Source organism: Myodes glareolus, chromosome 10 (assembly GCF_982192425.1).
Source record: "Myodes glareolus chromosome 10, mMyoGla1.1, whole genome shotgun sequence".
Classification (NCBI taxonomy): Eukaryota; Metazoa; Chordata; class Mammalia; order Rodentia; family Cricetidae; genus Myodes; species Myodes glareolus.
The window spans coordinates 18,159,527-18,176,167 of record NC_142035.1 but is presented as its reverse complement, the minus strand read 5'-3'; the positions used below and the strand labels follow the sequence as shown (position 1 = coordinate 18,176,167).

At 39.6% G+C, this 16,641-nt stretch overlaps 1 protein-coding gene across 5 annotated transcripts in view; it reads right to left on the bottom strand.

Annotated features, from left to right (window-relative positions):
- The window catches only part of Chd6 (chromodomain helicase DNA binding protein 6), a 165,290-nt gene that overhangs the window by 45,071 nt on the left and 103,578 nt on the right, over positions 1-16,641 (bottom strand). For all 5 annotated transcript variants that reach the window (XM_085697076.2, XM_085697081.2, XM_085697078.2 and 2 more), the window contains one exon: positions 13,713-13,908. In XM_085697076.2, the coding sequence (XP_085553202.2) occupies positions 13,713-13,908 (196 nt within the window). The remainder of the gene's footprint in view (positions 1-13,712; positions 13,909-16,641) is intronic.

Below are 16,641 nucleotides of genomic sequence, written 5' to 3'. Positions count from 1 at the left end.
ACGCTCACCCTCAGGATGCTGTTCCACCCCTGGGAAAAGCCTCAGAGGCAGCAGCACTGCTTTTCTTCTGCTTGTAAAGTTCACTACAAAAAATCCCAAACACAGACAAAGCCAGAGAAAAGCACAGCATAGTAGACCCTTGTGGACAATCTGGTTTCCTTTCTACCACACTCTTACTCTCCATAATGGTAAGGCAAGAAATCTTAAGCAGAGTGTTCCTCATCATTACTATTTTAATATGAACTTCTAAAGGTAAAACACATCACCACACCACTGCTATACTTAAAAACAACTCTGTCCCTGACTGCCACCCCCAGCACTGGAGGTTAAACAAAGGTCTAACACACGGCAGGCAGTGTTCTACTTCTAAGCTATAGGCTTCCAAAAATAAAATAATTCCCACTATCAACCAGTCTTCTGGCCTTCCCACTCAGCTGTTAATGTAATGTGCTGGTCCCGTTTCCCCATCTTGCTAACTGTATTTGCGCTGTATCCAAGTGGCTATTTTTGCCCCTTGTATCTCCTCTAAACTGGAATTATACCTTGTGACCTGATTAAGTTAAAGTCTGGTTTTTGGCCAGGTATCTCACAGATGGGCTTTCAAATTCTGTCAAGATGCACATGTTAATCTGCCTGCCTCATATGAATTTGAAAACTACTGTGTACATCCATTTCTTTATTGGAGGCTATAATTGCTTTCGTTAATATTTTGGTTGCCCTCATATACAATTATTAAAAAAAAGTTAAACATTTGGTTCTTTCTCTTTATTTAATCAATTTCCAAAACAACATCCTCTAAAGTAATAAGGTTTCTATTATTAATTCTCTAAGGAACAGAACTGTGCCACATGTTTCAATACAGTTGTTAGGTCTGACTGCACCACAGCCATATGGCCTCTGCAGACTGATACCTGAGCCTTTTCAACATTGTCCAGCAGATTATGGAGATAAGACTCTACAGATTAACTCTGGTGTCAGCATGAAGGGATCAGTATGAATGAATGGTTTTGGGGTACGTGTTTGTACACACATGTCAAGAGAACACAAAGAGCTGTGTATTTATGCCTATCTATTGTAACAAAGACCAATAGTCTTTAACTTTTAAAGACTTGCTTTTAACATGTTCCACAGTTCTTCTTGGTATTTCCTGTATAAAACTAAATTCACCTATTGTTTAAAAAGGAATCCTGTTGTTTTTTCTTCAACAAGAAACGTCCACTCCCAAAATCAAGTAGGGAGGGATGTCGCTGACAGCGACCAGGAGGGATAATCATGCCACACGTGTGAAGCCTGCAGGTGCTCCTGCAGACCTGAGTGCTTTCTTGCTTTGACAGAGGTGAACACAAGCAGTGATGATGTGCCCTGGCTCTCAAATGAGTGAAGACGGTGGCAGAAGAAAAGGACAGCTTCAGAGTCCTGCTTCTGTCTCATGGTCTTACTGTAACCCCAGCATCTGGAAGAGAACAGTAAGCAATAGCACTCACGGTTCAAATGCCAGGAGGTTCAAGGAAGCTATCTGCGGGACAGGAAAAAGTCTGCCTATCTGGTTAGAATTCGACTCTTTTACTAACTTATGGCTGAAAATGACAGCTGAGTCCTTTAGCAGTATTCAAATGGCATGATAGCAGAAGCACACCAAACACAGAGACCAGTTTCATGTTGTGATGGCTAATATTGGATGTCAACTTGATTACATCTAGAATTAACTAAAACCCAAACTGCTAGGCATGCTTGTGAAATGTTTTCTTAATTGGATCATCTGAGGTGAAAGACCACCCTAAATCTGGGCATCCCACATAAAAGGAAATGGAAGAGAGCTTTTGCTCATTCCTACTGGCAAGTTAACTTTCTGTGTTACTAATATTGACCCTATTAATTCTGTTCCTTTAGAGAACACTAACTAATGTGGACATTGGTCTACTACAGTCTCGGAAAAGTACTATTACAGCACACCGACGGCACTTACTACTGAAAACAGCATATTTTTCAATGGAAAATTAACTTCAGTGGTGTGTGTGTTTGTGTGTGTTTGTGTGTGTGTGTGTGCACGTGCGCGCGCATGTGTGTGTGTGTGACAAATCCAAACAAAACTGTACTCCATGTAAGAAAAATAAGACTTGAGCCAGGCAGTCACACATGGCTGTAATTCCAGCTAGCTACTGAAAGTTCAAGGCCAACCTAGGCAACTTAGTAAGATCCTGACTTGAAATAATATTAAAAAGAACTAGTGATGCAGTCAGCAGTAAAATGCATGCATAGTATGCATAAGGATATCAGAACACACACACACACACACACACACACACACACACCCCTTCTGACTCCTACTGCAATTGTAACATCATCTGACCATCAAAATGAAGACACTATTGAATTACAACCCACCGAATTAAAGAGCCCATGAGTGCACATTTACATAAAGAAATCAGAAAAAAAAAAGAAAAAAACCCTCTGGAGCAGTATGTCAACTAACAAACATATATCAAGCCAACGGTGTTAAGAGTATCAGCATTGTGTAAGCACCAAGTAACAACTGGCTCAGGTAAAGATAACCAACAGAAGCTAATAAATACCACAGGTAAAACTGTCCCAGTGCATCTCTCTAAAATTACTTATACATTGCAAAGGGAGAAATAGCTACTTCTGAGTAGGTAAACCAAAGTGATCAAAGTGAACATGACCAGAGAAAAGAAGATCACGCTTTTGTGTTCTGACGGCTGAGAAGGATGCATCAGTTCAGCAGGGTATCCAAATCTGAACCCACACCTGAGCAGGCAGACAATCCAAATCTGAAGCACTCTACAGAACAGCCAGCTATCACTCAGCAAAAAATTCTTAGAAAAAGAGAAACTTGACCCAGATTAAAGGAAGCTAAAGCGTAAGTGTGATTGTCAGTCCTGGGTTGGATCCTGGACTGGGAGACCGATAGCTATAAAAGAGCAGGAAAGAAATGAAACATTATTTCAATATTGACTAGATGATTAAAGAGTAATGCTCTTATTTTCTGATTCTGAGAATTACACTATGGCTATAAAAGAGAAGGTCCTTGTACATATGGAATAGAGACCCAAGTGTTTAGAAGTTAAAAGGATCTACGCACCTAACATATTCTTCATTGAAACGTGTGTTTCAGAGAAAAAGAGAAAACTGAAATATGGGCAAAAATGATAAATAGGACAAAATGCAAACCTAGATATGAAATCTGGATAAAAGTCTATCAGAATTGAAAATAAAAAGTATATAAAACCCCCCAAAAGTATATAAAATATATACAGAGAATTTCTTTCTGAGGGCTATGCTGTCTACCTAATACACAGAGAGACCCAATTCCTCATTTTGGTTTTGAGCTGGGTGTGGCACCACACATGAGAGCACAGTTCTTGGAGGCAGAAACTGGAGAATTATGAGTTCAAAGTCAAAGTCAAACTTTGCTCCAAAAGAAATGTAAGGGCAACCTGGGGTACATGAGACTCTGTAACCAAAAAAAAAAAAAAAAAAAAAGAGTATCAATCAACCAACCAACCTGATGGGAAAGAATAGAACTAAACTTAAGAAACTTTGGAAAATAACATTTTTGTTTATATACTGTAACATTACAGATAAAATAACCTACTCTTTATTAATTACTTTAAAAAACATATTTTTTTAACAAAATGTTGATCAACAATACTATCCTGAGATGATTTGATTTTTATGCTAGACATGAGTGAATAAATATGCCGCTGCGATGAGACCGAGACATCTCTTTGCCAGAGAAAGAAGGCCACAAAGAACTCCATAATGGGGTGGATTAAGAAGCCTGATTATGGGAGACCATTTCCTAAACATAACCCCAGTAGCACAGATACTGAGAGAAACAATTAATAAATGGGACCTCTTGAAGCTGAAAAGTTTCTGCAGAACAAAAGACATGGTCAGCAAGACAAAAAGAAAGCCTACAGAATGGGAAAAGATCTTCACCAACCCTACATCAGACAGAAGTCTGATCTCCAAAATATACAAAGAACTCAAGAAATTGGTCATCAAAGGAACAAATAATCCAATTAAAAAACTGGAGCAAACAGAGGAATCTAAAATGGCTGAAAGATACTTAAGGAAATGCTCAACATCCTTAGACATCAGAAAAATGCAAATCAAAACAACTCTGAGATTCCATTTTACACTTGTAAGAATGGCCAAGATCAAAAACACTGATGACAACTTATGCTAGAGAGGTTGTCGGGTAAAGGAACACTCCTGCACTGCTGGTGGGAATGCAAGCTGATATAGCCCCTTTGGATATAAGTGTCGCGATTTCTCAGAAAATTAAGAAACAACCTTCCTCAAGACCCAGCAATACCACTTTCAAGTAGATACCAAAAGGATGCTCAATCGTACCACAAGGACAACTATGTTCATAGCAGCATTGTTTGTCATAGCCAGAAACTGGAAACAATCTAGATGCCTCTCCATGTAAGAATGGATAAGGAAAATGTGGTACATTTGCACAATGGAGTACTACACAGCACAAAAAAATAACGACATCTTGAAATTTGCAAGCAAATGGATGGAGCTAGAAAACATCATATTGAGTGAGGTAACCCAAACCCAGAAAGACAATTATCATATGTACTCACTCATAAGTGTATTTAAAACATAAAGCAGAGAAAATCAGTCTAAAAATCATAATCCCAGAGAACCTAGACAACAATGAGGACCCTAAGAGAGGCATACACAGATCTAACCTACATGGGAAGTAGAAAAAGACAACATCTCCTGACTAAATGTGGAGCATGGGGATCATGGTAGGGGGTTAAAGGGGAGGGGATAGACAGGGAGGGGAGCAGAGAAAAATGTAGAGCTCAATAAAATCAATAAAAAAGAAGCCTGATTATGGATTGATAGCTATAGTATAAATAGTGTATGTGTCAAGAATGTTTGTGTTAGTGTATGTACATCTATTTCCTAGTTCTGTAGGCCCAGAGGTTCTAGCAGGAGCTATACTCAGTAGCCAGATCTAGCTTTCTGTTTTTACTTATTTACATTTTTGAAAGAAGCCTTACATAATCCAGGCTGGTGTCAAACCTGATATGTAATTTTCCTAATTTTCTGTCCCTAACTCCCAGTGCCAAGATTATGTTTGGCATTAGACCTCGATCACTAAACACTTTCCTGAAATAAAAAGAATAGAGATCTATGGAGAAATAGCCAATTCCAAGACCTTGTTAGCAAAAATGCTAACATGAAACAGAGTATCATGTCCAAGAAAAGGCACTCAGATGATACAGTGGAATATATGGTATGAAGACAGCAGTGAGTACAGTGGGTTGCAAGATAACATTGACAGGCGCATTGACATTTGTGGAGTCCTAGGTACTCAGGAGGCTGAGATAGGATTCTCTGAGCCTAGGAGCTGTAGGTCAGCTTGGCCAGTGCAGCAAGACCTCAACATAAAACAAAACAAACCATCACCAACAAAATAAAAAACATAAATATCTATAAATCCCTACCTAAATAAATGGGATATAACTAGTATTCCCAACCCAAAAATAGAAATCAAATGGTTAAGTTACCATTAGCCAGACATTATGGTAATACTGACTGAGGGCAAGTTTGCTGATGGATGTATCAACAGGGAAAGTATGAGCATCAGTGTATTTGTAAGACCCTAAATTATCTACTCATAAGATACCCACCTAATTTAAAAGAGTAAAAACTATTTTATAATTGAGAAGTTTGGCAGACAGCATCTGAATCAAGTCAAATCACATCACAAGCAAATGGACACATGACATCACGTGCTCCAACAGAATACATGATAAAGACACTATCATGTCTATGATATTCTTGCTTAAAATGCATAACTTACACCTAAGATAAAACTGGGCAAATACAAACCAACAAACCGAGGGAAAGACTCTAAAAAGCTTGTCAATACCTTTTATGGCGTCATGGTCATGGAAGTAAAGAAAGACAAAGGTGCTGTCACACACTGGAGGATGCTGAAGGGGCGCAACTCCTGATGGAATGTGATTCTGCACCAGGAAAAACTGAAAGAATACAAACAGCCTGTGGCTTCATTAGTAATGCCGTGTCTGTGCTAATCTCTTGGTTCCAGTAACTCACTATACTACAGTTCTGTCAGGTGTTAGCACCACAGGAAGTTACGTGAAAACAAAACCAACTCAGCATTTTGAGACTTTTTAAAAGCTCAAAAATCAATCTGTACAATAATGATAGAAAATATTTAAAGTGATTCTAAAGTCATAAACTTAAGGCACATTTGGGAAAACTGGCTTCTGTCACGTACACTTTTCCTAGCTCCCTCTACAGCTAACCATTTAAAACATTACACAAAATGCTTTTTGTGTTTTAGTTTGTTACCTTCTTTAATCAGGGACAGGGGAGACAAACATAAATAGGCCACTAAAAATAATCTATAATCAGTCTAATCTATATACTAAGTTCTGGGTCAGGTATAATTAACACAGTGAGAACTTCTTGCACTCCCCCCAAAAATAAGTAAATGCTAGCATATACACATATTTTTATTTTTTTATTCAACAATATATCAAGATAGATTCCATAGCAGTCTACAGAGATATTTCCCCATTCTTTGTTCAAAGTTAAGCATGGGAAAAAAAATGAAATTTATGCCCTGGCAATGCTGAAGCATGCATGGGTAGGTCGTATAGACAGTTCCGTTGAACTTGTCTATATTGAGTTTCATAGTCTACATTGATGAGGACAACTAATCAGGTCTCTTCTTCAAGAGGGCACCAAATCGCATTACAGATGGTTGTGAGCCATCACGTGGTCGCTAGGAAGTGAACTCAGAACTTTTGGAAGAGCAGGCAGTGCTCTTAACAGCTGAGCCACCTCTCCAGGCCCCAAAGTTAAGTCTACTACAGTTTATTCAGGTTTCTAATGATAGATAACTGACTTGGTTGATCTTGGCTGTTCCATGCTTCAGTATATTTAGTGACAGCAAATCTTTGTTCTGTCAGACTGGGAGATTTGATGGATTAACTCTGGCAAATAAAGACTGATCAATAGGCTGATAAGATGGCTCAGTGGGTAAAGGCATCTGTCACCATGCCTGATGACCTCCAGGATCCCATAGGAACTGGCTTTCACTGTGGTGCATATTCCTGCTGTGGTGTACATCCTGCACCCCAATAAATAAAAATAATTCAAGTTAATTAAAAAATAAAGTGATTAAGATAAATAATATGGCTTTTAGGACACAGTAGTTCTCAACCCTCCTAATGTTCTGATCCTTTAATACAGTTCCGCATGTTGTAGTGACCCCAATCATAAAATTATTTTCATTGCTGCTTCATAACTGTAATTTTGCTACAGTTATGAATCGTAATGCAAATATCTGCGTTTTCTGACATTTAAGAACTGCTGATCTAGAGGGTAAGTAACACTGCCTTCTAGTGGTCATTAAGCACTGACACTATTTTTTTTCCTGGCTTTTCTGGCTTGAAAGTAACCACAAAAGCAAGCTGAATAAGCATTCTAGAGAAAGGTCTGGAAGAGGAATGTGACAGACACACTCGTGCTCTTCTAGCACACAGATTCCCTTCCTTTATATACAGGGCAGAAATGGGCTCAACTGAAGAAACAAACACATTCCCAGCAATGGCGAGGTTGTCTGATACAACTAGGAGATTGAACAGTCTACAGAGTCATCTACAAGTTCTATGAGCCTATACAAATACATCACATTTGACTGCCTTCTTTTTCCTGCCTCAGGTTGAGACCAAGATATTAATCACACACATGGAGGTTTGTAGGACAAAAAGAAAGAAGGAACATGGGTCTCTGACCACAATGAAGATTGTCCCAGACTCACCTGTGGGCTACTAGTTAAGCAAGAAAAACGAGCAGCAAAATGGTATCAGCAGACAAACTTAACGCTCTCTCTACCATGACAATTTACCTGAAACGGCACAGGATAAGCAGCTCTTGCCATATTTAAGAGACTTGTCATTCACAGGCATACACACAGGCAAACACCCATAATAAAGGAGTGGGAGAGAGGGAGGGAGAGGGAGGAGAGAGAGAAACTGACTTGTCATTATATGATCAAATCTCAAAGTATTATTTTCCTAATCAGAACTTTCACATACAAAAGAAAGAAAGGGAGAAACATTCAGGACAGGACAGGACAGGACAGGACAGGACAGGACAGGACAGGACAGGACAGGACAGCAACTGCAGTGGGGCCCGAATGAGATGCATGACAAGGGTACAGAGTGGGAGCCTCGGGAGTGGGACACAGTGGTATCTTTCACACCTAGGAAAAATCACAGTGCTCTGATGTTCTGCATGATTTGTAGACTCACAATTTCTTCTTTACTTTTTGATCCATCTAAGGTGAACACAGGCCGGATGCAATGCTTTAAGAAAATAAAAGAGCCACAGATCCCAGTGCTTTCCATGCAAACAAAAGGTTACAGCTCGGTCACTTAGCAGTGACAAGTTATAAACTCATTCTGCCCTCGTTTACTACTGTCAATCTCAAGTATAGAGGTCGGAAAAACCTTATATTATGCCTTTTACAATTGTGTAAAAATGAAATAGATGTCACAAAAAACAAAACAAACAAAAAAACCAGTCCAGTATGGTAGCTCATACCTACAATTCTAGTACTCAGTTAGCTGAGGCAGGATGATTTTGAGTTTGATGCTAGTGGGCTACAGAATGAGACCCTGTCTCAAAACAACTTAAAAATTCCCAATAAAAACCCAAACACAAAGCTGTCACTTCCTTTTGCCCATATTCTCTTCTAAGTTAGCACTTCTATTACATTTTAAAAGTACGTTTTCCTTATCACTTTAAATTATACTTGCTCCTTAATGCACACACAATCACAGGTTAAAAAACAACTCGCAGTCCCAATTCACAAACTCATAACTAATTCAATCACTTTCAGCACACTGCTGAATTTCCACTTTTCAGTCTTGGGTATTATGTCGAGACACTGCCCATTTTTTCCTAAGGCTCTGGGATTCTGTACCCACAGCCTGCTTACTTGTGAAAAGAAGGAATAAGGGGCACAGCAGGGAGCAGGGAGACTAGGAAGCTGCTCTTCATTTGTCTTTGCAGGTCTACTGTTGAACGTGCATGTTGTAGCTCCGGATCTATTCCTGGGCGGTATAACATCACTTCTTACAAGGGAAATGTCCTCAGACAACAGCACATGGATCTTCCCATTGCATTCTTTGTATTATTTACTTCATTGTTTTTGTTTTCCTGGGGCCTAGCAGTGTCTCTAGCTCAATAAACATGACAGCTAAGTCAGCAGAGTGCCGACTGAGAACAGGAAGGAGTAACACATTTTTATTATATGTAAAAGAATACTTTGGGGGCAGCACAGAGAGAATGAATGAAAGGCAAGGAAGCCTGACCAACTTTATTTAGGACTGTGCAGTATGGGAACTTCCTGTCCCACAGATATCACTTCTGCTCATTCCTACCCTACACGGTCATTCTGTTTGCTTTCTGAAATATGCCTGCTTCCTTAACATCGAGGCTCAAACAACACCATCTTAAAGAATTCTTCTTAGATCATTCTACCTAAATCAGGGTGCCCAACTTGTCCTTGTCCCCTCAGCCCATCTGACTTACTTTATAATAAACATTACCATACATAATGATCATATTTTTCCTTATTTATCATTTCCTATCTCTCAAAAACGGACACTGTATGAAGAGTAACTAGTTTAGGTCAGTGGTGACCAGCACTTCAGGAAATGCCTGGAATATCCTACAGTGCAACATCTATTCACTGATCATCTACATAATAGCATTTGGACACGCACTTACCATTTCATTTTTCACTTTTAGACATTTGTACAGGTGTCTCAAGACATAGGTGCTCTGCCAATAAGGTGGGAGCAGAGGAAGTAGAAAGAGGAACCAGTTTCCCACCTTCCTTGGAGTCGTGTGGAGGGCTCCTAGAGTTCTACTAATGGTGACAGAAGGGGCTGTCTTCCAAGTATGAATTTCCTCTTCTCCCTTCCAAACTCCCGCGAACACACACCAGCTGTGTTAGTCTATGCTGTGGCCCTGGCCAGAACATCTGCCTCAATGGTTTCTCAATTCTGCCTTCAGGGAGCTCAAGACATGGGAAGGCTTTGAACTGTGCTGTCCACCACTGTCAACGTGAACTCTCTGCAAACCTGAGGAACTCAGTAAGTTGTTGTGGAAGGAGCTTGTATATCTGTTGAGAGGGAGGGCGATACTGTGCTGTTACTCCTAAGAGGTTCTTCATATCTGGTAAGGCTGACTTCTTAAGAAAAAACCAAGTTTTCATTTCTCTACTTCCTTTTCATGCTGTTGTTCCCACCATTGCCATTTCTCAAGCTTTTGTGTTACAGGGAACCTAGACAATGCCTGTTGCTGCTGCTGCAGTACTAGAAGATCACCCATCTCTGAATACTGACTTCGTCTCTGCCACTAGCAGGCCTACACGGGCATCTTTCACTCTATGGATGGCTGTCAATCGACTTGGGTGGGCAAGTTTAGCCAAGACATGAGGATGTGCACGTGTAGGAGTCACTAAGCCAAGTTCTGACTAGCATCTTCAGACTTTTGAAAGTCAATGTTCTGATCCTTTCTTGTTCACTTATGTTTATTTCTGAACTAACCCCAATCAGGGAATGGGAGCAGGATATGATTTACTAGACAAATCAGACTTCAAAACAGATAAAGGAAATAACAGATGATATTCAATAACAATGCCTTATGAAGATCTATATTAAAAAATATCCCTAGCCAGGCACAGCAGCACAGGACTTGAAAGGAGGGGCAAGAAGATTTGGGCCCCATGCCAACCTACGTTATGTAGTAAGACTTTTGTCTTATAAACCAAAACCAAATCACCTCTTCCTCTCCAGAAAACAATCAGAGGGCAGAATGGAAGCACAGTAACAATGAAAAGTCTAAAAGGAAACAGGATTAATTTTTGATGCTCAACTGATTTTCCAGAGACTGGAGGTCTGTTCTCCAGTCACAGAAGCTGGTATGTCCAGAGACCTGCCTTAAAGATGTGCTTATTAGCACTACAAAAAATGATGAGGAAATGGGTTTTAGCAGGAGAAGATTAGGTCAGGGTGGAGATGTCCTTGAAGGGGATATTGGGACCAGCTACGGACTTTCTGCTTCCTAGCTACCATGAGTTGAAAAGGCTGCTCCCCAAAGAGCCTGACACCATGGTGTGCTGTCCTGCTGCAGGTCTGAAGGCAACAGGGTTAAATGATCATGGGCTGTTTGAAACTTGAGTCAAAACACACTCTTTGAGATGACCATTAGCAAATTTGCCTAGTTCAGACTCAAGTGCACTTTAGCAGTCTAGCCTTCCTATAATCATGCTTGCTTTACTTTCAAGGTCCTACAGGGATCCATTTGGAATCAGTTAAGAAATTATCCCTGCAATGACAGTTTCTTGGTGTGTCCTGACTAGAAACAACTTTGGACTGGTCCAGATATTGCTATATCGATTGAGAACACAGTGAATTCACATTTCTTTCAAGTGAACTGATATCTCTGGAGCTCTGCTAAAATTTCACTATGACAGAGGTTAAAACCTGCTTCAAAATGGGCTCTATTTCCCATGGTTTGATATTTATATCAGGCAGTATAGGTGGAATTCCCTCAACTCATTCCTAGATAAATGTTTATGACTAAATCTATTTTCCAAAGGCAATAACCTCAAAGAGTTGTTGATGATTCATTTATTAAAGATATTAATGTGTTTACATAAGCAAAACGTATGGAATAAGAATAGCACTTGGGGAAGTCTAGTAGTTTTTCACCAGTGCTAGGATCTCTTTATCCACCTTCACAGGTGATTTAGTTGCAGTCTTGGCAATCACAAGGAGGTCTGAAGGTCCAAGTCTCCAGATTCTCCCCTACTCTGCACATACTCCGTGTATAAGGGCAAACATTATGAAGAATGAAAGTATACTTGTGCAATGGAGAGTGCACCATTCTGTAGGGAGACTCCAGTCCATCAAGCATGCAGGAAATTTGTTTCATCTCTAGACTCAGAGAACTTGAACCATCCCTCTAAATATCATAACTGTCTTTACAAATTCATCAATCACTTCCCAATAATTATTTATCCAATTCCTTGCCTTTAAAGTACCCAATATTTTTCTTTTTTTCTTTTGGATTTTCGAGACAGGGTTTCTCTGTGTAATAGTACTAGCTGTCCTGGAACCAACTCTTGTAGACCATGCTGGCCTTGAACTCAGAGAGATCTACCTGCCTCTGCCTCCAGAGTGCTGGGATTAAAGGCGTAGACCATTACCTCCCGGTTTCTTTCTTCTTCTTTTAATAGCTAGAGTTTGATGACACATTAAAAAGAGAAAAAAGAAATTCCCACCAAATTATGAGCTTTTAAAAGCTAGTCTGGAAGAGCAAGAGTCGAAATCAAACCCTGGCCTGGGCTATCATTATTGTGCTGACTCCCTCACTATGTTTTTGTGATGTTTGGCCATGCAGGCTGCACCTTGACCATCTATAGTGTTGGTCTTCTTGGTCACTTCATTTAAGCTGAGTGTTAGAGGAATCTCACACACTGAAGACACACGGAAAAACTTCAAACTCTCTAATTTCAGTGTGGACTTTATGATTATTTTTTATCTTTTTCCAATTTTCCAGCAGTCCATATTAAAAACAGCCATCCCAAAGTATCTCCTCCTCTCTTCTCAGATCTAATTCTGGACAGCTCAACCCACTTCCTTTGGTTGCTACACATATAAATCAATCATCTTAGATGATTTTACCTCTCCGCTAGGTTTGGCATTCCCACTTTTTGCTTTTCTTGGTGTTTTACCTATTCAATGGTCAATGATTACACTCCATTAGGAGAGGTAAGGCGATTCCAAAACTTTTGTCTCTGGCCTTATGCTTCCAATCTGCTTTCTAAAAATTCCTGTAGGAATGTCTAAACTGGCCACTCATTTTTGGTTTCTCATACTATTGTTCTTGTTGACATTTTGCCCTACAACCAATTTAATGTTGAGTAAGCATTGCGAAGGAGTCCAGAGCTTCATGGCTGCCAAGGGCTCATGAAGCAATCTGTCTAGGGTTTGAGAATATTGGCCAAGTGCCTGACGCTAAATATTTTGTGGCTTTGGTAGTTTCTGTTGCCAACTTATTTACAGCCATCACTGTAAAATGAAGTTGACCAAATATACATGGGAATGTGCTGTATTCAAACAAAATTATTAAATAAATAGATGGCAGGCATCAAGGTAATACTTTCCTAAATTTTTTTAAAATCTTTATTTTTAGCTGCAGGGATTTATATATGCTAGGCAAGTGTTCTCCCACTGACTCACATCCCTAACTCCAAATTAGGTTCTTGATAGATCAAATACTAGCTTTTGCCTTTTAACCTTAATGTTGAGTATATGTTACTTCTTCAAAAACTATTTACCATATTTAGCAACCCATCTTTGATTCTAACATCCCTTCACCAGGACAAAGAACTGCCAATGGATTATTTATATTCACCGGCTTCCTTTGAAGCCATGGTGATTAGTGGGAAGGGTTAACATCTACTTTTTATTTAGTTTCTTTTCCTGGTCAAACCCCTAAAAGCTGATACCACTGCACGAAGCACAGCAGACAATCTATAACTAAGCCACATCTGTCATGACATCCTGGAAGTCAGGGCAGCTAACACAAAGAGCAATCATCCTAATGGTTACCTGCAAGTCATTTTGTGGGTTCCAGTCAGAATCAAATATGATGCAGGTATCAGCAGCTGTGAGATTGATCCCCAGGCCTCCTGCTCTGGTGCACAGAAGAAAAACAAAGCGGTCTGAGTCTGGCTTACAGAACCGGTCGATGGCTGCCTGGCGCAGGTTTCCCCGTACTCGCCCATCAATTCGCTCATAGGTGTATCTGAGGGGACCCAAATGAATAAAAGCCCAAGTGTTAATCATGGTTTAAAGAATAAACAATCAGAAAGCTAATGCCCAATGGTCTCAAATCCTCCCCTTCTCAATTTAGGCCAAATGACAACAGCCTTAAAGAAATCCCACCCCCTACAGAAGAAATATAGCAGATTAAAACTGCATCAAAAAATGTCTCCCTTGTGAAACAATTAAAAAAAAACAAAAACCAAAACAAAAAGCCAGGATAACTACAAGAGTTAAAATCACAAAGTACTGATTCCCAATAAGTTGTCTAAATAACTTATTCTCACAAATTTCTCAGTTTATACTGCAGAGAATCTCATTCTACAATTTTCCTGGCAAAAAAGCAGATGTCAGCAGTGCTTGTATCTGGGGTTCAGAGTTGACTTCAGTTTCCAGTTGCTCAGAGTAATTGGAAGTGGTAAGGAGCCTGTACGGGCAGACCTGGTCTATAAAATGGCCATTTCCACCTTGTCAGTTTTTCAAAATGTTAGATGCACAGAGCAAAACCTTCATGTGTATAGTCAAATCATAGAAAGGGTTTCTAAGATGTGCTAGGGATAAGAATGTTGTAGAAAATGATTTTAAGGTGTGTGACTTTTGTTTATGCTGCATTTGTCTAACTCTGTGAAGTTGTGATTCTTTATGGTCTAAAACACCCAATGGTCTAACAAAGAGCTGAATGGCCAATAGTGAGGAAGGAGAAAGGATAGGCGGAGCTGACAGGCAGAAAGGATAAATAGGAGGAGGAGAAATCTGAAAAAAGAAAGAGGAGTAAGATAGAACAAGGAGAGGAGGACACCAGGGGCCAGCCACCTAGCCACACAGCAAGCCATGGAATAAGAGTCAAAGTAAGATATTCAGAAGTAAGAAAAGGTAAAAGCCCAAAAGCAAAAGGTAGATGGGCTAATTTAGGTTAAGGAAAGCTGGCAAAAAACAAAGCGAGCTAAGGTCAGCCTTTATAAGTAAGAATAAGCATCCATGTATTTATTTAGGAGCTGGGTAGCTGGGGTCCCTAAAAGAGCAAAGAGCCAAAAGAATAACAAGGGCTGGAGAGATGGCTCAGTGGTTAAGAGCATTGCCTGCTCTTCCAAAGGTCCTGAGTTCAATTCCCGGCAACCACATGGTGGCTCATAACCATCTGTAATGAAGTCTGGTGCCCTCTTCTGGCCTTCAGACATACATGCAGACAGAATATTGTATACAATCTAATAATATAAAATAAATATTAATAAGAAAACAACAAGGAAGACTAAAGAACAAGAAGAGGGCAATGGAGTGAGGTGGGAGGGCACCTGCAGACAGATAAGAATGATTTGGACAGCATGGTGGGATAAAGTGGGGTAAAGGTAAGAGGATAAAGAATGGAAAATGAAAATGTTCAAAGGACATATTGTTACTGACCATTCAGAAAATAAAACAAAACACAGGTATGTTTATGTAGGATACCATGAAATAACAGAGCAGTATGGCTTAACAGCAATCTTTTTTTTTTTCCTGTATCTTTTTATATCCTTCCTACCGACTCCATTGACAATGGATTCCTGACAAGTTACTCTGGCACCAAACTGATAGTCAAGTAGAAAGATTAAGAACATTCTGAGAAAAAGGCTGAGCCTGGGAGCTCAGTGGTTCGAGTACTGGCTGCTCATGCAGAGGACCTGGGTTTGAGTCCCAGCAGCTACATTGTGGTTCACAACCATCTATAACTCCAGTTCCAGTGTATCTGACATCGTCTTCTGTCATCCTTGGGTATCAGGTATGCACACAGACATGCTTGTAGGTAAAACATCCATATACATAAAATAAATAAACCTGAAAAACTGTTTTTAAAGAAAGAGACCAAGTCATTTGAAACCTATCAATGCCAAGACCACAAACTGATTCAGAAAAACAAATCTCTAAAACCCAGAGCAATTCCTGGTTAGAGTAAAAAGACAGACAATGTGGGTTGATGATTCTGTGGGGAAATGGCCCTGAAAACAAATTCAGCAAGATAGCCCCAATTTGGACAAGAAAAGGAAGTATCATATAAGGACACCAGCCAAGGAAATGCACAGAATAAAACCTAAATGAAGACTTACAATGCAACAACAAAGCAAAAAAGCCACACTGGGATACTATCTTTCCCTCATATACTCACAAGGTAACCATTCCTACAAGTATGTGCATGGTTTCTGTTACTGTCTTCTTTTAAGAATAGACTATATCCAAGAGTAACATTTTAGGGGAGCCACAGTAACAAATGACAGGAGACTAGATTGTCAGAAAGGCTGACCAAAGAGATTTTGTGACCTAAAATGAAAAAAACTAAGGGCTACATGTATATATTATAATCTAGTACTTGTAACCACCATAACACTGATACATACAAATTCTTAGGTGTCTGCTGTGTACCAGATATTGCAGCATACACTTTGCTGTAGAATATTAGAGATGTGTTACATTTGTTTATGCTGTGGAACATTTGTTTAATGATGCAAAGATGCATTCCATTCTTTTATGTTACATTTGTTTAACTCTGTTAAGCTGTGTTACTGTTCCTATATAAAACACCTGATTGGTCTAATAAAGAGTTAAGCAATCAATAGCAGGGCAGGAGAAAGGATAGGCAGGGCTGTCAGGCAGAGAGAATAAAGAGGAGAGAGATCTGAGAGGAACAAGATCTAGAAGCACCAATCATACCACAAGGACATGTGCTCAACTATGTTCATAGCAA